We start from the raw sequence: 20,537 nt of genomic DNA, 5'->3' as shown, positions 1-20,537 counted from the left end.
AAGAAACAGGTCCTCAGGCATTTCTAGGAATTGTGGGAACCTATCAGTGGTGTATACTAAATTTCACCATGATAGCCACACCCCTGACCGATCTTCTTAAGGGCACAAAGAGGTTAATGGCCAAATGGTCTCTGGAAGCAGAAATGGCGGTCCAAGAGATGAAACTCAGGGCTACAGGACTTCAACTTTCATGTGGAACACAGGCCTTGGAAGCACTTTAGTAATGTAGATGCCCTTGTCTAGACTTCCGTGTTTAGTGAATGAAGGTGCCAAAACCCCAGGCTTTGGGCAGATGTGGGGGATATGTGACAAAGTCACTGGCAAAGTACTGGAGGGGAGATATGTAGCACTGAGGTTGTTAGCTTCAGTAACATAAACCTAGGAAAATGATCCAGCACACTACGTGCTGAGAGGGGTTAATCAGCCATGTTTAGTGTTGGGTTGATTGAACAGCTGTAGAGTGGGAGGAGTCCAGAGGATAAATACCCAGCCTTCTACAGCCTTCAGTGTGGGGTGCGCCTGGAGGGAAAGCTATGGAGCCGCATGTTCATGATCAGGAAAGCTGAACCTTGTGTAGTTTGTTCTTGAAATGTACGGATTCCCGTTGCAACTAAGACTATGACAGGTTATGTTTTTGTTTTCCGGTTAGGCCAGGAAGGCTGTGTTTGTTTTCCTAATTTTGCACTGGTTTATGCAGCACTCTTAATAAACCAGTGGAAGATTTAAAGAGACAGTGTTCCTGTGTCTACCTCTATGTGTAGCCGAGTGAGATGATCTACCACAACATATATCTACATATATAAGTTTACCAGAGAACCCCAATGTTTTCCTGGGTTTCAAAATTTTCCCGATGGACTACGGCACACACACTGGAGAGAGTGGACCTGCGGGAGAAAAATCACCTCCTGTGTCCTCCAATGAAGCGATAGAGAAATTAGCTCAGTCACTGAGGGGTTAAGTTGTATTTTTTTCTTCTTATTCGTATTTATACGCATTTGTATTCGGCAGCGATTACCATTCTGGAGCAGGAAACTGTAAATGGTCGTGTAAGGAGTTAATAGTTGTTGAGTAAAGAAAAAAAAACGGATTGTACACAGACGGCACACGGGCCAACGTAACTCGCCTGGACTGATCAGATGAGTAGTTTTTTGTTCATGGACCTAATATTCATTTAAAAGGATGTTCCCAAAAATCACGTTTTTTTTTTAAATTTTGATATTATAATACATTTTTAAATCTGTCCTATTTGGCACATATCAGACCCTAATTACGCCCCTCCAGGCTCTATTTACCCGACAGTTCCAGTGTGAACCCATATGTGGGGAGGAACCGCATGTTATATACCGGGGTGGGAGCTACAGGGCCGGATATTATATGCAGGGGGGCTATGGGGCCGGATATTATACGCTGGGGGGCTATGGGGCCGGATGTATCACATCTGTTTGTAGATACAAGCTCGTAATCCCTTTTATTATAAAGCAATTCTCCACCCCGGCACAGAGGAGAAACTAAACATTTGTCATGTACTGTCACCTACCTGGTGTCCTCCGCTTGCCTCCGACTGAGACCAGTGTTCTGGTCCTCCTACAGCCAAGATGGCCTCCATAGTGGCAGAGGGATGACAGCCGTATGTCTGACCCACACCTCCATAGCACGGCACTTCCTTACTTACCACAGGGCTCTTCATGCCACTGGGCGGCCGGCCTGGATGTATAGGGACCAGAACATCAGCCTCAGTGTAGGAGGCAGTGGGAGGCAAACAGAGAGGACAGGTAGGACGACTCTACATGTGACATGTGTCGTCACTCGTCAGCACCAGGCAGAGGCTGCTACATCACCGAGATCCATAGGACGGGGAGATTCATAACCTGTAACACGAGCTCAGTCATTTATATGGCAGCACGGGACTTGTGGAAGAAAAATACGGATGGAAAGGATGGAAGGAATATTAACAAAGGTAAAGAAAAACTAAATCTGCGCTTCCTAAATCATTAAGAAGAGGTGTGAAGCCGGCCCAGTTATTCATCGGTCACCGCCGGACTCTACAGGAGCAGACGCGCCATCACCGGACGCTTCTGCTGTGATGAGGACAGAAGATAAAGCTTCACTGCACCGGAGATTCCACACGATGTCACATACTGCCGTCATTATTACATATCGGTCATCATCATCATCATCATCGTTAGGGCTGGCGGAACGCACCAAATAAATAAAGATAGCAATAAGGTGCATTCGCAGCCCAGGGTCCACCGTGCAGAGATGGAACCTGCTGCTAAGTAATGGCGTCACCTGGTGTGAATAGAAGCGAACTCTGTTACTTCAAAGAGTCGCAGTAGAAACGCTGTACCCTGTTAGCAGTCACAGGGTGCAGCACGTGGACGGTAGTGGGATCCCTAGAATTCACCCCACTACACTGGTGGTTGGAATCCCTCTGACCCTCGGTGGCTTTTGAGCCCGCGCCTGAGGATGCCCGGGGCAGATGCTGAGTCCAAGCGGGAATTCCCACCCTACGCTGACAGAAGTGTGAACGCAGCTGTGAAGCCACTATTAGGCACTGACTTGTTTGCTCCACTCACCCTAATACCCAAACAACAATCAGAGGGAAGGGGATTATTTAGGAGCAATCTCACAGCACACACATACATTGTCATACATTCTAGCGCATGGCCGAGCGGCCATGCAAATCTTTTATAGTCGCAGCCTTTCGGAACCTTCCTGGTGGTACAATCAGAGCCGCTACAGGACCCGAGCATGTGACCTCCGGCCTCCAATGAGAGGTCGTCCCACAGGCATGCTCAGTAGACAAAAATGTAGGACTTAGTCCCTGGAGCGTTTGCTCGCCGCTGATTAATGCTGGTTACAATTGCTGGACCTGGAACGGCAGCAGTAACCAGACACTCAGCATCCGCTTGAGGAAGACGCTGGGACCGACGTCTCTGCTGAGCAGGCTGGGGAAAATGGGAGACCGCAGAGGACATGGTTCGAGATTCCCCCTGTGCAGCGGCGGGAACTCGACAGCTAACAATCATCATCATCACCATGCGCCGGTTAATATCACTCACCTGTGCAAACATCTCCCGGAATCTCCTCCTTCCCGTCACTCACACACGGCTGATCCCCCCTCGTCATCGCTTCTTCTTCTGTCTCATCCTTCACTTTATTTTTAGTCAGATCTTCCTCCTGATATATCAGATGTAACAATCAGCACAACACAAGAAACCACCAAAATCTGTGACATCTATGACCTCGATCAGAAATGTCCCCCCATATACAGATCTGGTACAGGGCTCAGCACCGTCTACCTGATGATCCTCTGGGATGTTGTGATTCTCCTCCGGACAGTCCTGGGGACACAGAGGACGGGGACATCTCTCTGGTGGATTTCTCCTCCTGGATCCATCTGTGGAGACACACAGTGATGGAATAGATTGTGTCATGTGATGATGAGATGATGAGAGTAGTAGTAGGTGACCACAGCACAGACATGACAGTCTCCCCTCCTCACCCTGCTGATCGGCCCATATTGCGATCGCCTCTTGTGCTCCATGTATAACCTCAACCTTAATATCAATCAGATCTTCACCCTAAAAAGTAAAATGTAAGATGAGCTCAGGTCCCATCACTTCATGGTCAGATGTTGTGGAGGCTTCAGTGTCATCTACCTGATGGTCCTCCGGGATGTTGTGATTCTCCTCCGGACAGTCCTGGGGATACAGAGGACGGGGACATCTCTCTGGTGGATTTCTCCTCCTGGATCCATCTGTGGAGACACAGACTGAATACATGACCTGCCGTGTATCTGTCTATACATGAGACGTCTCTCAGAACCGGTTTTTCTAGGTTTATGTATCAGGGACTAAATTACATTGTTGTGGTCCTCACCACCGGTACCGAGGTCCCAGCACATTGTGGCCCCAAGTATGAAGTGATGATCAACGAGGCCAAAGCCTAATGCTCTCTGCTCTGCACTCGGAGGATGAGGACCCTGAGGAGGGGGACAGAGAAGACCCTCGTCAGTCAGATGGAGGAGCCACACTAAGAAACACAACTTCTCCAAGTTCCCTCTCCACCAGGGATGGAACCACAGAGGAGCTGGAGAAAGCTCCACATTTCTATCCAGCGGTTTCTTCTCTCCTAATTCACGTTATGGAGATTGGGGGAAGGACGGTTACCATTTACCAGTGATTGTTTTTTGGGACTGGTGGTGTTCTGTCACCAGGATGGGTTGGAGAACGTTCCCCCACATGTTTTATGAATATTCATTGGCAAAGGTCTCCAAGGAGATAAAAACATGTTTGAACCCCCCGTTTTGATCTATGTGAAGCCTTGTGGGCTGCCTGATGCTCTGAGCCGGCACAGGAGGAACTGGCGCCCACCTTAGATGGAGTCCGATGCCTGAAGGTCCTTGTTGTGCTAGTTGTATCCCGTGCCCCTGGATCTGGGACCCCTTGTTCTTGGCCTCAGAAGTCCCACTCCTTCTAAATGAAATGTTTTCTGAGGCCCTATTCTACGTATATTCCGGGGGGGTCTTACATTCCCTCCTTCTACTTGTTGATAGGTCTTGCACTTAGTGCATAGGCTTCAGCAGTCTACGAGTCCCAAAAATTCAGAAATCTCATGCACACGATTCATTTTTTTTCTTGACAAATGGAAAACTGCTGCTTTTTTTTAAAGAAGTAGGATGTCAATTCTTTCAGTGATTTAAGGCTTCTTTCACACTAGCGTCAGCACGGGGCCGTCGCTATGCGTCGGCCCGACGCACGTTGTGAAAGTAGTGCCCGACGTGGGCAGCGGAAGCAGTTTTACAATGCTTCCGCTGCCCCATTGTAATGTCCGGGGAGGAGGGGGCAGAGTTTCGACAGCGCATGCGCGGTCGAAAATGGTGGACACGATGCACAAAAAAACATTACATGTAACGTTTTTTTGTGCCGACGGTCCGCCAAAACACGACGCAACCGTTGCACTCCGTCACAATGCATCGCTAATGAAAGTCTATGGAGAAAAAACGCATCCTGCGGACAACTTTTCAGGATGCGTTTTTTCTACATAACGACGCAATGCGAGGTGCGTCGAACGTCGCTAATGTGAAAGTAGCCTTACAGTGTTTTTTCAACATTGAAAAAGCGCAAAAATGCAGTAAAAACAGTGTGAACATAGCGTAAGGGGTGGAGGAGGTTTTTTCTCTCCTATTAATTTTGCCATATAAACAAGTTATACAGGAAAAGTTGTTTCCTAACCTTTTATTCCTGTAAAATCCATTTTATCTGCGGTTTTGTATGGTTTATTGTCAGTCCATAAAAGTGGCGCAATACTCTGACAACATTGTTCACAGTAGTGACCTGGGAGTCAGAGATGTGTCCAGGCGTCTTCCCCCTGCTGTTCCTCTGTCACTTGAGCCCCGTTTCCATCCATGTCAGAGATTTTACTACAATATCACATGTCAGTCATCATCACGTGCCGGTCATTATTACATACCTGTGGAAACATCTCCCGGAATCTCCTCCTTCCCGTCACTCACACACGGCTGATCCTCCCTCGTCATCGCTTCTTCTTCTGTCTCGTCCTTCACTTTATTCTTAGTCGGATCTTCCTCCTGATATATCAGACGTAACAATCAGCACAATACATTTAGTAGCATCTTAAGGGGGGCACACGTGTGGGGTCAGGCACGCGCATCCCTGCAGAAAAGCATCACACAGCTAAGCATCGAGACGCCGCAGTTATTTCAATGGCCGGGAATTAACATCCATCTCCTCTCTTCACACAGGTGCAATCTCTGCTTCCTGTCATCTGCTGCCTATCACCCTGCAACATTCCCTTTAATGGTACAATCTCTGCTTCCTGTCATCTGCTGCCTATCATCCTGCAACAATTCCTTTACTGGTACAATCTCTGCTTCCTGTCATCTGCTGCCCATCATCCTGCAACATTCCCTTTACTGGTATATACCAGTGCCTGCTGAATGTTTGCTAAATTCATTTGTTGCATTGAATTAAATACTTACTGCTGTACATCCATGCCGGGGTCACAGGAAATATTATCTTGTGCAAGGTGTTACAGCATATGGATATAGCCAGACCCGGTGCCTTTGATCTTGTAATCTCCCCTGGGGTGTTGGCCAATTGCCAATTTATCCCAAATAAGGTCACACAATCCCCCTCACCTGATGCTTTGCTCAGTCCTATAAATTTAGTAGCATCTTAAGGGGTGCTCGCGTGTGGGATCAGGCACGCACATCCCTGCAGCAAAGCATCACGGCAGCTAAGCATCGAGACGCCGCAGTTATTTCAACGGCAGGAGTCAGGACCCCACTCTATGTATCTGTCTTTGGGTATGTCTGCTGAGTAAGCACTTTTTACTTGGATCTAGCTTTGCTATTAACCCATCTTACTCCTTCACCATGTTTACATACGCCCTTACAGTGTTTGCTCCACTAATCCTGTCTCTCCTTTGCTATCCACAAACCCCAGCACCCTCTAACCAAATAATCATCTCCTCTTCCTTCTTTCCTCCCCACCTGACCTCCTCTGCTGACCTGCGCCTCAACCTCAAATCTGTCCTAATAAAACATAAAACAAGCCGCCCACTCTCCTTCTCCCACCTGCTCTCCCTCTCTCTGCTTCTCCTCACTGCTGGCGATTTATCTCCCAACCCTGGACCCTCACAGCTCATACCTCCCATTACTACCCCCTCCTACCGCTCCCTATCTAATATGAACTACCGCAATCTTTCCAACATAAAACTCATGCCCCTGACACCCACCTCCCTGCTCCCTCTCTCTGGAGCACTCTGGAATGCCCGCTCAATCTGCAATAAGCTTCATGTGATCCATGACCTTTTTCTCTCTCACAAGTTTGCCTTCCTCAGCCTCACAGAAACATGGCTAACACCCTCTGACACTGCCTAACCTGCAGCGCTGTCTTACGGCGGCCTCCACTTCACCCACACCCCTCGCCCTGGCAACAGACATGGTGGAGGAGTGGGTCTTCTTCCTTCAAACTGCACCTTTAACATAATCCCACCCCTACCCTCCCCGCTTTTGAAGTCCACTCTGTCCGCATCTACTCTCCCTCCAACCTCCAAGTGGCCGTCATATACCGACCTCCGGGCCCAGCCACTGCCTTTATTGACCAATTCTCCACCTGGCTTCTTCACTCTCTTTCCACTGATATTCCCACTATCATGATGGGTGACTTCAACATCCCCACTGATGGCCTTCAGTCAACAGCCTCCAAACTTCTATCCCTTACTTCATCTGTTGGACTTAGTGGTCCTCCTCAGCCACCCACACAGATGGACATACCCTAGACCTGGTCTTCACCCATCTCTGCTCTCTATCTAACTTCACCACCTCCCCTCTCCCTCTAACCGACCACCATCTGCTCACTTTCTCATCCCTGTCCTCCTCACCGGTCACCTACGTCCAGCAACCTACGCACCCCCGCAGAAACCTTGCACACCTAGATACCCACACACTCCCTGACTCTATCCTACCACTGACATCCATATCCTCACTCCACGACACAGACAGTGCCACTGCTTTCTACAATGCCACTCTCGCATCAGCTATTGACACAGTTTCCCCTCTCGTCCATGGCAGAGTGCGACGTATCAATAGACAACCCTGGCACAATAACAGCACTAAAAAGCTCCGGCAAGTGTCCAGGGTTGCGGAGCGGCATTTGATGAAAACAAATTCACAAGATGACTTCACTGCATTCAAACAGGCAACACTCGCTTTAAAATCTACTCTCACCTCTGCTAAACAGGCGACTTCACAACCCTCGTATCCTCCCTATCCTACAACCCAAAACAGTTATTCAAAACCTTTAACTCTCTCATCCGCCCCCCCACTGCCTCCTCCAACCTCCCTCATCTCTGCTGAGGACTTTGCCACACACTTTAAAAATAAGATCGACCAAACAAGGCAAGTCTTCATTGTTCAACCACCACAACCCCTTTGTATACCAGACCAATGCCCAAACCCCATAACCTCCCTCTCCAACATCACTGAAGGGGGGCTTAATTGTCTCCTCTCCAAATCGCACCTCACCACCTGTGCGCTCGACCCCATCCCATCCCACCTCCTCCCCAACCTCACTACCACTCTTATCCCATCCCTAACCCAACCTCTTCAACCCATCACTAACTTCTGGCACATTCCGTTCTGCTTTCACACATGCCACAATCACGCCTATCCTTAAAAAGCCAACCCTCGATCCAACTGCTATGTCCAGCTATTGCCCAATATCGCTACTCCCATTCGCTTCCAAACTCCTGGAGCAGCACGTCCACTCTGAACTTTCCTCCCACCTCTCATCTAACTTGCTCTTTGACAATCTACAATCTGGTTTCCGCCCCCATCACTCAACTGAGACAGCCCTGACCAAAATTACTAACAACCTACTTACAGCCAAAGCTAACGGACAATACTCTGTACTCCTCCTTCTTGACCTGTCCTCTGCTTTCCACACAGTTGAGCACTGCCTCCTACTAAAGATCCTCTCCTCCTTTGGCATCAAAGACCTCGCCCTATCCTGGATCTCCTCTTACCTTTCCAACCGCACATTCAGCGTCTCCCACTCTCACACTACCTCCTCATCCCACCCTCTCTCTGTTGGAGTCCCCCAAGGCTCTGTTCTAGGACCCCTACTCTTCTCAATCTATACACTCGGCCTGGGACAACTCAAAGTCCCATGGATTCCAGTACCAGCTCTGCTGTCCAGAATACCGGAGTGTCTATCAGCCATATCCTCCTCCTTCTCCTCTCGCTTCCTCAAGCTCAATGTGGACAAATCTGAACTCATCATCTTTCCTCCATCTCATAGATCTTCCTTACCTGACGTATTTATCGCAATTAACGACATCATGCTTTCCCCTGTACCGGAAGTCCGCTGCCTCGGAGTAACCCTTGACTCTGCCCTGTCCTTCAAACCGCACATCCAAGCTCTTTCCACCTCCTGTCACCTCCAGCTCAAAAATATCTCCAGAATCCGTCCTTTCCTCAACCCTCAATCTACTAAAATGCTTGTGCATGCCCTCATCATCTCCCGCCTTGAGTACTGCAACATCCTCCTCTGTGGCCTCCCTGCTAACACCCTTACACCTCTCCAGTCCATCCTTAATTCTGCTGCCCGACTAATTCATCTCTCTCCTCGCTACTCCTCCGCTTCCCCCTCTGCAAATCTCTTCACTGGCTCCCATTCCCTCAGCATATCCAGTTCAAATTACTAATACTGACCTACAAAGCCACCCATAACCTGTCTCCTCCATATATCTCTGAACTAATCTCCCGATATCTTCCCTCACGTAATCTCCGGTCCTCCCAAGACCTCCTTCTCTCCTCCACACTTATCCGCTCCTCATCCAACTGCCTCCAAGACTTCTCCGGAATATCCCCATCCTCTGGAATTCTTTGCCCCAACACGTCCGACTATCAACCACATTCGGATCCTTCAGACGGAACCTGAAAACCCATCTCTTCAAGAAAGCCTACAGCCTGCACTGACCCCGCTGCTGCCTCACCACTACCGGAGCTGCCGCCTCACCAACACCGGAGCTACCGCCTCACCAACACCGGAGCTACCGCCTCACCAACACCGGAGCTACCGCCTCACCAACACCGGAGCTACCGCCTCACCAACACCGGAGCTACCGCCTCACCAACACCGGAGCTACCGCCTCACCAACACCGGAGCCACCGCCTCACCAACACCGGAGCCACCGCCTCACCAACACCGGAGCCACCGCCTCACCAACACCAGAGCCACCGCCTCACCAACACCGGAGCCACCGCCTCACCATCACCGGAGCCACCGCCTCACCATCACCGGAGCTCCTGCAACCCTCAACCTACTGTCTCCATAATCCTGTAGAATGTAAGCCCGCAAGGGCAGGGTCCTCGCCCCTCTGTATCAGTCCGTCATTGTTAGTTTGTTTACTGTATGTGATATCTGTAACTTGTATGTAACCCCTTCTCATGTACAGCACCATGGAATCAATGCTGCTATAGAAATAAATAATGATAATAATAATAAAAAAAATACAAGAAACCACCAAACTCTGTGACATTATGACCTCGATCAGAAATGTCCCCCCATATACAGATCCGGTACAGGGCTCAGCACCGTCTACCTGATGATCCTCCGGGATGTTGTGATTCTCCTCCGGACAGTCCTGGCAATACAGAGGACGGGGACATCTCTCTGGTGGATTCCTCCTCCTGGATCCATCTGTAGGAGACACACAGTGATGGAATAGATTGTGTTATGTGATGATGAGATGATGGGAGTAGTAGTAGGTGACCACAGAACACAAATATCTGTGTCTGCATCACTAATAACAACCGACCAACGCTGAAGAGACAATCTGATGTCAGGGGAAGGTTTCCTCTCACCTCGTGGTGTAAGAGGCCGGAGCTCCTCCATCATCACATCCTGGTACCGATCCTGGTGTCCTTCTAGATACTCCCACTCCTCCATGGAGAGATAGACAGCGACGTCCTGACACCTTATAGGAACCTGACAACAATCACACCGTCATCACCCAGAATCCTCCAGTGCTGTATAATGTCCCAGCAGTCACCTCTCCGCTCACCACCCAGAATCCTCCAGTGCTGTATAATGTCCCAGCAGTCACCTCTCCGCTCATCACCCAGAATCCTCCAGTGCTGTATAATGTCCCAGCAGTCACCTCTCTGCTCATCACCCAGAATCCTCCAGTGCTGTCCTGTATAATGTCCCAGCAGTCACCTCCCCGCTCATCACCCAGAATCCTCCAGTGCTGTATAATCTCCCAGCAGTCACCTCTCCGCTCATCACCCAGAATCCTCCAGTGCTGTATAATGTCCCAGCAGCCACCTCTCCGCTCATCACCCAGAATCCTCCAGTGCTGTATAATGTCCCAGCAGTCACCTCTCCGCTCATCACCCAGAATCCTCCAGTGCTGTATAATGTCCCAGCAGTCACCTCTCCGCTCATCACCCAGAATCCTCCAGTGCTGTATAATGTCCCAGCAGTCACCTCTCCGCTCATCACCCAGAATCCTCCAGTGCTGTATAATGTCCCAGCAGTCACCTCTCCGCTCATCACCCAGAATCCTCCAGTCCTGTATAATGTCCCAGCAGTCACCTCTCCGCTCATCACCCAGAATCCTCCAGTGCCGTCCTGTATAATGTCCCAGCAGTCACCTCTCCGCTCATCACCCAGAATCCTCCAGTCCTGTATAATGTCCCAGCAGTCACCTCTCCGCTCATCACCCAGAATCCTCCAGTGCTGTATAATGTCCCAGAAGTCACCTCTCCGCTCATCACCCAGAATCCTCCAGTGCTGTATAATCTCCCAGCAGTCACCTCTCCGCTCATCACCCTGAATCCTCCAGTCCTGTATAATGTCCCAGCAGTCACCTCTCCGCTCATCACCCAGAATCCTCCAGTGCTGTATAATCTCCCAGCAGTCACCTCTCCACTCATCACCCAGAATCCTCCAGTCCTGTATAATGTCCCAGCAGTCACCTCTCCGCTCATCACCCAGAATCCTCCAGTCCTGTATAATGTCCCAGCAGTCACCTCTCCGCTCATCACCCAGAATCCCCCAGTCCTGTATAATGTCCCAGCAGTCACCTCTCCGCTCATCACCCAGAATCCTCCAGTGCTGTATAATCTCCCAGCAGTCACCTCTCCGCTCAGCAGCTCAATCATCTTGTTGCTGAGCTCCAGGATCTTCTTGTTCCTCTCATGTAGCAGGGAGTGCGGGGGAGGCTCTGTGATGGGGCCCGGGCTCCGCCCTCCTGACTCCTGGAGATGGATGATGGGAGTCACACCGTCCCCCGGTGTCTTCCTCACTATTGTGTAATCCTGTGTATGGAGAGAGACACTTAGGGAGAAGATTCCTTCCCGACTCCAGATCTGACAATCAGTAGAAATCCCGGGATCAATAACCGTCTCCAGTAATCTGGGGCCATAACCGGGAATATTATTCCCCTCCGGACAGACATCCCGGCCCCTCTACAGCTCTTATAGGGAATCCCCATGACAACTCCTCCGGGCAGAGAGCTCCACACAATCACTGCTCTTACAGTAAAGAATCCTTCTCTCTATTCTGGATGTCGGACTTGTCACAGAACACAATAAAGCTGATAGAAATGTAGAGGAGTTACCTCTCCGCTCAGCAGGGAGATGATCTCCAGGGCGAAGTGGAATAATCTTCTGGTGGTCTCATCCCTGTCCTCGTCCATCCTCGGGGTCATTCAGGAGGAGGAGGGATGAGCACTGGATCAGCTGGAGGGATCTCGTCCTGCCGGCGTCTTCATGATGAAGGAGAAGATGGAAATCACAGGGGACGAGAGAACGACAATCACTAAATTCTGCCAAATATCAACATTTATCAGGAGGAATCTGGAGGAAAAGACTCAAAACTCCATCGCGGCCTCCTCCGTCGATCTGACCGCTCATCATCAGCCTCGTAGGAGGACGCTCAGGACGGTCACCGTGGTAACTACACCTCCAGCAGAGGACGGTCAATGTGGTAACTCTACTGCTAGTGGGGGACTGTCACTGTGGTAACTACACTGTCATCAGAGGTCAATCACCTTGGTAAATACACCGCCAGCAGAGGTCGGTCACCATGGTAACTATACCGCCAGAGGGGGACGGTCAACGCGGTAACTACAGTGCCAGCGGAGGCTGTGAGATGAGGAGATGCTGTACATCCCTGTTGCTATAGTCCCTTCCAAGGAGAGCTACAGTATTTTTCTGACTTTAAGATGGACTTTTTTCCTCCCAAAATGGGGAGAAAAATGGGGAGTGCGTCGTATAATCCGGATATACCGACTCTGACTGTGGTAAGGAGCGGTTTCGGCAGAGCAGCAGCTGCTAAAGAGAAATTAATATTCACTGCACTCCACACCCATGGGCGTGGAGGGCAATGAAAATTCATTTCTTTTTAGCATCCTGGTATGCATGGCCCCATCAGAAGAGATTAAAAACAAAACCAATACACTTACCTTCCCGGTGCTCCCTTGCAGCGTCCTGCTCCGGTGCCAGCAGCTGCTTAATGCTTGTAAGCAGCACATGGCAGGGACGTGACTGCCGGCAGCAGCAGGAAGGCTCCGGCTCACAGTGCGCGCTACTGAAGAGCAATGAATACTCACTGCCCTCTGCGATGAACAGTCCCGGTGAGTATTCCGGCAGCTGTGCTCTGCTTGTGACGTTCCTGCCATGTGCTGCTTACAAGCATTAATCAGCTGCTGGCAACGGAGTAGGACGCTGCGAGGGAGCGGAGGAAGGAAGTGTAATGGTTTGCTTTTATTAATCTCTTCTGATGGGGCCAATCATACCAGGATAGGGATGAGGGGGCCATGTGTACCAGGATAGGGATGAGGAGCCATGTGTACCAGGATAGGGATGAGGAGCCATGTGTACCAGAATAGGGATGAGGGGGCCATGCGTACCAGGATAGGGATGAGGGGGCCATGCGTACCAGGATAGGGATGAGGAGCCATGCGTACCAGGATAGGGATGAGGAGCCATGCGTACCAGGATAGGGATGAGGAGCCATGCGTACCAGGATAGGGATGAGGAGCCATGCGTACCAGGATAGGGATGAGGAGCCATGCGTACCCGGATAGGGATGAGGAGCCATGCGTACCAGGATAGGGATGAGGAGCCATGCATACCAGGATAGGGATGAGGAGCCATGCATACCAGGATAGGGATGAGGAGCCATGCATACCAGGATAGGGATGAGGAGCCATGCATACCAGGATAGGGATGAGGAGCCATGCATACCAGGATAGGGATGAGGAGCCATGCATACCAGGATAGGGATGAGGAGCCATGCATACCAGGATAGGGATGAGGAGCCATGTTTAATAGGATGGGTATGAGGGAACCTTATTTACCAGGATAGGGGCCATTAAGTACAGAATTGACCAAATTTTTTGCTTCAGTTTCTTTTTTCCTAATTTCCTCCTCTAAAACACAGGCGCGTCTTATGGTCCGGTGCGTCTCTTAGTCCGAAATATACGGTAATTTTGGCTGAGATACCTGCAATCGCTAATCTGTGATTATTGCTCCAAATTTAAAATAAATACGATGCATCAGAGACCAGAGCAGAAGCTGCGTCTGTCCGTGTCCGATCCTCGTCTGGTCTCAGGTCCCGGAGATGGGAGAGCGGGAGGAATGGCTTTTACATCACCAGACAGAGAGTATTGTACTTGTGAATAGCAAGGTGGTAAATGATGTCTCTATATAGAGGGTCTGTGTGTTATACAATCCTTTGTCTCTGAGTATAGTAATCTGGGGAGAACTGGTCTGATAATAATTTCCCACCGTAAATCTCTCCTCCATCAGGTGATGTAAGAAGCCATTCCTCCCGCTCTCATCTCTGGGACCTGAGACCAGACGAGGATCGGACACGGACAGACGCGGCTTCTGCTCTGGTCTCTGATGTGATGATAGCTGGTAAAATGTATCTGCACCAATATGGTATCATTAAAAAAGTCAGCTCGGCACACAAAAAATAAGCCCTCACCCGACCCCATGTTAGGGCTAGCGGAACGCACCAAATAATAAGACAGAGAGTATGGTGCGTTCGCAGCCCGGGGTCCACCGTGCAGAGATGGAACCTGCTGCCAAGTAATGACGGACTATATGGCGGTACTCATAAGTATACACACGTGGGTTAAACTTCACCCAGCGTGAAAGAAGCGATCCTGTTGCATCACAGGACCGCGGTACCGCACATAGAGCGCGAGCAAGTAGTCAGTGAACTCAACCCCAACTAGGATTGAAGTCCGATTAGACCCTTGCTGGCACAACACCGCAACTGGGTGTGTAAGGAAACTCAATAACAATTTTAAGGCACAAGAGTGCATGCGGTGCCGCACTGACGAACGCCACTAACCACCCAGGCTTGGGTAAGGAAAGCACAGAGGAAGTGCACGGCGCCGTACTGGCGGTCACAGCAACTGGACGCTGTAATGTGTGATTAGTGCTGTAGGCTAAGTCGTGCGCTAGATAGCAACCATACACCTTCCGCGAACAGACATTCAATAGGGTAGGGGTATCCAAGGACGACTTGCACTCACAACATACACACATTAACAATTGTACACTAGCGCATGGCTGTGCGGTCATGCGGTTTATATAGTTGCAGCACAGGAAGTGGCCACAGAAACTTTGCCCTTCCAAGACGACCAATGGAATGTGCTGCAGAGCCTGAGCACATGACCCTCGATCTCCAACGGGAGATCTTGCCCTGGGCATGCTCAGTGTGTGCAGACAAGGACTTAGTCCCAGAGAAGTCCGCTCGCTGCTGACCAGCATTGACTTTAATGGCAGAGACTGAAGAAGCAGCAGTAACTCTCAGTACAGAGTGAGAATGAGCAAGACGCTGGGACCGACGTCCCTGCTGAGCAGACTCCACTGCGGCTGGACAAGAATGGGAGACCGCAGCGGAGACGGCCCGAGGTTCCCCCTGTGCAGAAGCGGGAACTCGAGACCTAACACCCCAGATCACAAAAAATGGAGACGATACGGGTATCAGAAAATGGCGCAAAATATTAATTTTTTTAACCCCTTCCCGACCTTTGACGCATACGCTGCGTCATGAAAGTCGGTGCCATTCCGACCCATGACGCAGCATATGCGTCATGGAAAGATCGCGTCCCTGCAGATCGGGTGAAAGGGTTAACTCCCATTTCACCCGATCTGCAGGGACAGGGGGAGTGGTAGTTTGGCCCAGGGGGGGTGGCTTCACCCCCTCGTGGCTACGATCGCTCTGATTGGCTGTTGAAAGTGAAACTGCCAATCAGAGCGATTTGTAATATTTCACCTAAAAAAAATGGTGAAATATTACAATCCAGCCATGGCCGATGCTGCAATATCATCGGCCATGGCTGGAAACACTAATGTGCCCCCACCCCACCCCACCGATCGCCCCCCCAGCCCCCCGATCTGTGGTCCGCTCCCCTCGGTCCTGTGCTCCGCTCCCCCGTCCTCCTGCCCCCTGCCCCGTGCTCCAATCACACCCCCGTGCTCCAATCAAACCCCCCCGCACTCCGATCCCCCCGCACAGCGATCCCCCCCCCGCACAGCGATCCCCCCCGTGCTCCGATCCACCCGCCCGCACAGCGATCCCCCACTCCGTGCTCCAATCCACCCCCCGTGTTCCGATCCACCCCCCGTGCTCCGACGCCCCCCCCCCGTGCCCTGATCTCCCCCCCCTTATACTTACCTGGCCTCCCGTGGTCCGTCCGTCTTCTTTCCCGGGCGTCGCCATCTTCCAAAATGGCGGGCGCATGTGCAGTGCGCCCGCCGAATCTGCCGGCCGGCAGATTCGTTCCAGAGTGAATTTTGATCACTGAGATAAAACCTATCTCAGTGATCAAAATAAAAAAAAAAAGTAAATGACCCCCCCCCCCTTTGTCACGACCATAGGTAGGGACAATAAAAAAAATATATATTTTTTTTTTCCACTAAGGTTGGGGTAAGAACTAGGGTTAGGGTTAGGGGTAGGGTTAGGGGTAGGGTTAGGGGTAGGGATAGGCTTAGGGGTAGGGATAGGCTTAGGGGTAGGGATAGGGTTAGGGGTAGGGCTAGGGCTAGGGGTAGGGTTAGGGTTCGGGATGTGCACACGTATTCTGGTCCTATGCGGATTTTTCCGCAGAGGATTTGATAAATCCGCAGTGCTAAACCGCTGCGGATTTATGGCGGATTTACCATGTTTTTTCTGCGCATTTCAATGCGGTTTTACAACTGCGATTTTCTATTGGAGCAGTTGTAAAACCGCTGCGGAATACGCAGAAAGAAGTGACATGCTGCGGAATGTAAACCGCTGCGTTTCCAAGCAGTTTTTCCGCAGCATGTGTACAGCGATTTTTGTTTCCCATAGGTTTACATTGAACTGTAAGCTCATGGGAAACTGCTGAGGATCCGCAGCGTTTTCCGCAGCGTGTGCACATACCTTTAGAATTAGGCTATGTGCACACGGTGCGGATTGACCGCTGCGGATTCGCAGCAGTGTTCCATCATTTTTACAGTACCATGTAAACCTATGGAAAACCAAATCCGCTGTGCCCATGGTGCGGAAAATACCGTGCGGGAACGCTGCGTTGTATTTTCCGCAGCATGTCAATTCTTTGTGCGGATTCCGCAGCGTTTTACACCTGTTCCTCAATAGGAATCCGCAGGTGAAATCCGGACAAAAAACACTGGAAATCCGCGGTAAATCCGCAGGTAAAACGCAATGCCTTTTACCCGCGGATTTTTCAAAAATGGTGCAGAAAAATCTCATACGAATCCGCAACGTTGGCACATAGCCTTAGGGCTAGGGTTGGGTTGGAATTAGGGTTGTGGTTAGGGTTAGGGGTGTGTTGGGGTTACGGGTGTGTTGGGGTTAGGGTTGTGATTAGGGTTACGGCTACAGTTGGGATAAGGTTTAGGGGTGTGTTAGAGTTAGAGGGGTTTCCACTGTTTAGGCACATCAGGGGTCTCCAAACGCAACATGGCGCCACCATTGATTCCAGCCAATCTTGTATTCAAAAAGTCAAATGGTGCTCCCTCACTTCCGAGCCCTGACGTGTGCCCAAACAGTGGTTTACCCCCACATATGGGGTACCAGCATACTCAGGACAAACTGCGCAACAATTACTGGGGTCCAATTTCTCCTGTTACCCTTGAGAAAATAAAAAATTGCTTGCTAAAACATCATTTTTGAGGAAAGAAAAATGATTTTTTATTTTCACGGCTCTGCGTTGTAAACGTCTGTGAAGCACTTGGGGGTTCAAAGTGCTCACCACATATCTAGGTAAGTTCCTTGGGGGGGGTCTAGTTTCCAAAATGGGGTCACTTGTGGGGGGTTTCTACTGTTTAGGCACACCAGGGGCTCTGCAAACGCAACATGACGTCCGCAGACCATTCCATCAAAGTCTGCATTTCAAAAGTCACTACTTCCCTTCTGAGCCCCCACGTGTGCCCAAACAGTGGTTTACCCCCACACATGGGGTATCAGCGTACTCAGGAGAAACTGGACAACAACTTTTGGGGTCCAATTTCTCCTGTAACCCTTGGGAAAATAAAAAATTCTGGGCTAAAAAATTATTTTTGAGGAAAGAAAACGTATTTATTATTTTCACGGCTCTGTGTTATAAACTTCTGAAAAGCACTTGGGGGTTGAAAGTGCTCACCACATATCTAGATAAGTTCCTTTGGGGGTCTAGTTTCCAAAATGGGGTCACTTGTGTGGGGTTTCTACTGTTTAGGCACACCAGGGGCTCTGCAAACGCAACGTGACGCCCACAGACCATTCCATCAAAGTCTGCATTTCAAAAGTCACTACTTCCCTTCTGAGCCCCCACGTGTGCCCAAACAGTGGTTTACCCCCACACATGGGGTATCAGCTTACTCAGGAGAAACTGGGCAACAACTTTTGGGGTCAAATTTCTCCTGTTACCCTTGGGAAAATAAAAAATTGCGGGCTAAAAAATCATTTTTGACAAAAGAATTTTTTTTTTTTTTCATGGCTCTGCGTTATAAACTTCTGTGAAGCACTTGAGGGTTCAAAGTGCTCACCACACATCTAGATTAGTTCCTTTGGGGTCTAGTTTCCAAAATGGGGTCATTTGTGGGGGATCTCCAATGTTTAGGCACACAGGGGCTCTCCAAATGCGACATGGTGTCCGCTAATAATTGGAGCTAATTTTCCATTTAAAAAGCCAAATGGCGTGCCTTCCCTTCTGAGCCCTGCCGTGCGCCCAAACAGTGGTTTACCCCCACATATGGGGTATCTGCGTACTCAGGACAAACTGGACAACAACATTTGTGGTCCAATTTCTCCTATTACCATTGGCAAAATAGGAAATTCCAGGCTAAAAAATCATTTTTGAGAAAAGAAAAATTATTTTTTATTTTCATAGCCCTGCATTATAAACTTCTGTGAAGCACCTGGGGGTTTAAAGTGCTCAGTATGCATCTAGATAAGTTCCTTGGGGGGTCTAGTTTCCAAAATGGGGTCACTTGTGGGGGAGCTCCAATTTTTAGGCACACGGGGGCTCTCCAAACTTGACATGGTGTCCGCTAAAGAGTGAAGCCAATTTTTCATTCAAAAAGTCAAATGGCGCTCCTTCCCTTCCAAGCCCTGCCGTGCGCCCAAACAGTGGTTTACCCCCACATATGAGGTATCAGCATACTCAGGACAAATTGGACAACAACATTCGTGGTTCAGTTTCTCCTTTTACCATTGGGAAAATACAAAAATTGTTGCTGAAAAATCATTTTTGTGACTAAAAAGTTAAATGTTCATTTTTTCCTTCCATGTCGCTTCTGCTGCTGTGAAGCACCTGAAGGGTTAATAAACTTCTGGAATGTGGTTTTGTGCACCTTGAGGGGTGCAGTTTTTAGAATGGTGTCACTTTTGGGTATTTTCAGCCATATAGACCCCTCAAACTGACTTCAAATGTGAGGTGGTCCCTAAAAAAAATGGTTTTGTAAATTTCGTTGTAAAAATGACAAATCGCTGGTCAAATTTTAACCCTTATAACTTCCTAACAAAAAAAAATTTTGTTTCCAAAATTGTGCTGATGTAAAGTAGACGTGTGGGAAATGTTATTTATTAACTATTTTGTGTCACATACCTCTCTGGTTTAACAGAATAAAAATTCAAAATGTGAAAATTGCGAAATTTTCAAAATTTTCGCCAAATTTCCGTTTTTATCACAAATAAACACAGAATTTATTGACCTAAATTTACCACTAACATGAAGCCCAATATGTCACGAAAAAACAATCTCAGAACCGCTAGGATCCATTGATGAGTTCCTGAGTTATTACCTCATAAAGGGACACTGGTCAGAATTGCAAAAAACGGCAAGGTCTTTAAGGTCAAAATAGGCTGGGTCATGAAGGGGTTAAGTAAATTTTGGAATTTTTTTTCACCACTTAGATAAAAAATAACCCAGACATGTTTGGTGTCTGTGAACTCATAATCACCTGGAGAATCACAATGGCGGCTCAGTATTAGCATTTAGTGAACCTAGCAAAAAAGCCAAACAAAACACAAGTGTGGGATTGCACTTATTTTCCGATTTTCTCCTACACGACATGGTAAAACCAATGATGTCGTTCAAAAGTACAACTCGTCCCGCAAAACAAGCCGTCACATGGCCATAGTGAGGGAAAAATAAAAAAGTTATGGCTCTGGGAAGGAGGGGAGCAAAGAACGAAAACAGCCCCGGTCATGAAGGGGTTAAGTAGCAAATTGGCTCCGTCACTAAGGGGTTAACGTCCCCAACAGTGAGGAGCCGCAGTCACAGGGAGCAGGAGCCTCCACAGGAACAGCTCTGATCTCACCCCACACTCTCCTCTCACAGATTTACCACAAACCCTCCTGTAATCTCACCGGAATGGCGGGAAATCTGCTGCTGGCTGACACCAGAGAACACGAGCTGCACACAACCAGGACGGAGCTGCTGCACTGAGGGTAAATGCTAGAGTGTATGGGCTCCTTCCAGGTGTGACGTCATTTCCGGGGGCGTGTCCT

The 20,537-nt window shown here is 49.4% G+C and overlaps 1 protein-coding gene and 1 pseudogene across 2 annotated transcripts; both read right to left on the bottom strand.

Moving 5' to 3' along the window:
* The window catches only part of LOC138657472 (zinc finger protein 850-like), a 122,071-nt pseudogene extending 118,646 nt beyond the window's left edge, over positions 1–3,425 (bottom strand).
* Positions 3,426–5,149: 1,724 nt separating this feature from the next.
* LOC138657461 (gastrula zinc finger protein XlCGF66.1-like) lies at positions 5,150–20,530 on the bottom strand. 2 transcript variants are annotated; one of them, XM_069745257.1, is made up of 6 exons: positions 20,397–20,530; positions 12,157–12,303; positions 11,675–11,854; positions 10,397–10,520; positions 10,135–10,232; positions 5,150–5,593 (listed from the first exon to the last, which is right to left on the bottom strand). In XM_069745257.1, exons 2-6 carry the CDS (start codon positions 12,244–12,246, stop codon positions 5,468–5,470), a joined length of 618 nt encoding a protein of 205 aa, XP_069601358.1. In that variant the 5' UTR covers positions 12,247–12,303; positions 20,397–20,530; the 3' UTR covers positions 5,150–5,467. The 2 variants fall into 2 exon arrangements, with proteins under 2 accessions (XP_069601358.1, XP_069601357.1); XM_069745256.1 differs by lacking the exons at positions 5,150–5,593; positions 10,135–10,232; positions 10,397–10,520; positions 20,397–20,530 and having other exon boundaries at positions 11,091–11,854; positions 12,157–12,358.
* Positions 20,531–20,537: the final 7 nt, after the last annotated feature.

The sequence above is a fragment of the Ranitomeya imitator genome, chromosome 1 (assembly GCF_032444005.1).
Source record: "Ranitomeya imitator isolate aRanImi1 chromosome 1, aRanImi1.pri, whole genome shotgun sequence".
In the NCBI taxonomy this organism is placed as follows: domain Eukaryota; kingdom Metazoa; phylum Chordata; class Amphibia; order Anura; family Dendrobatidae; genus Ranitomeya; species Ranitomeya imitator.
Note: the sequence above shows the minus strand (reverse complement) of the source record. Positions and strands in the feature narration are given on the sequence as shown.

Excerpts from the sequence above, each read along its gene's own strand:
- LOC138657461 (XM_069745256.1), bottom strand. The coding sequence starts at position 12,246 with ATGACCCCGAGGATGGACGAGGACAGGGATGAGACCACCAGAAGATTA. Across the intron at positions 11,855-12,156 it reads TCTCCCTGCTGAGCGGAGAG|GATTACACAATAGTGAGGAA; the intron begins GTAACTCCTCTA and ends CTCCATACACAG.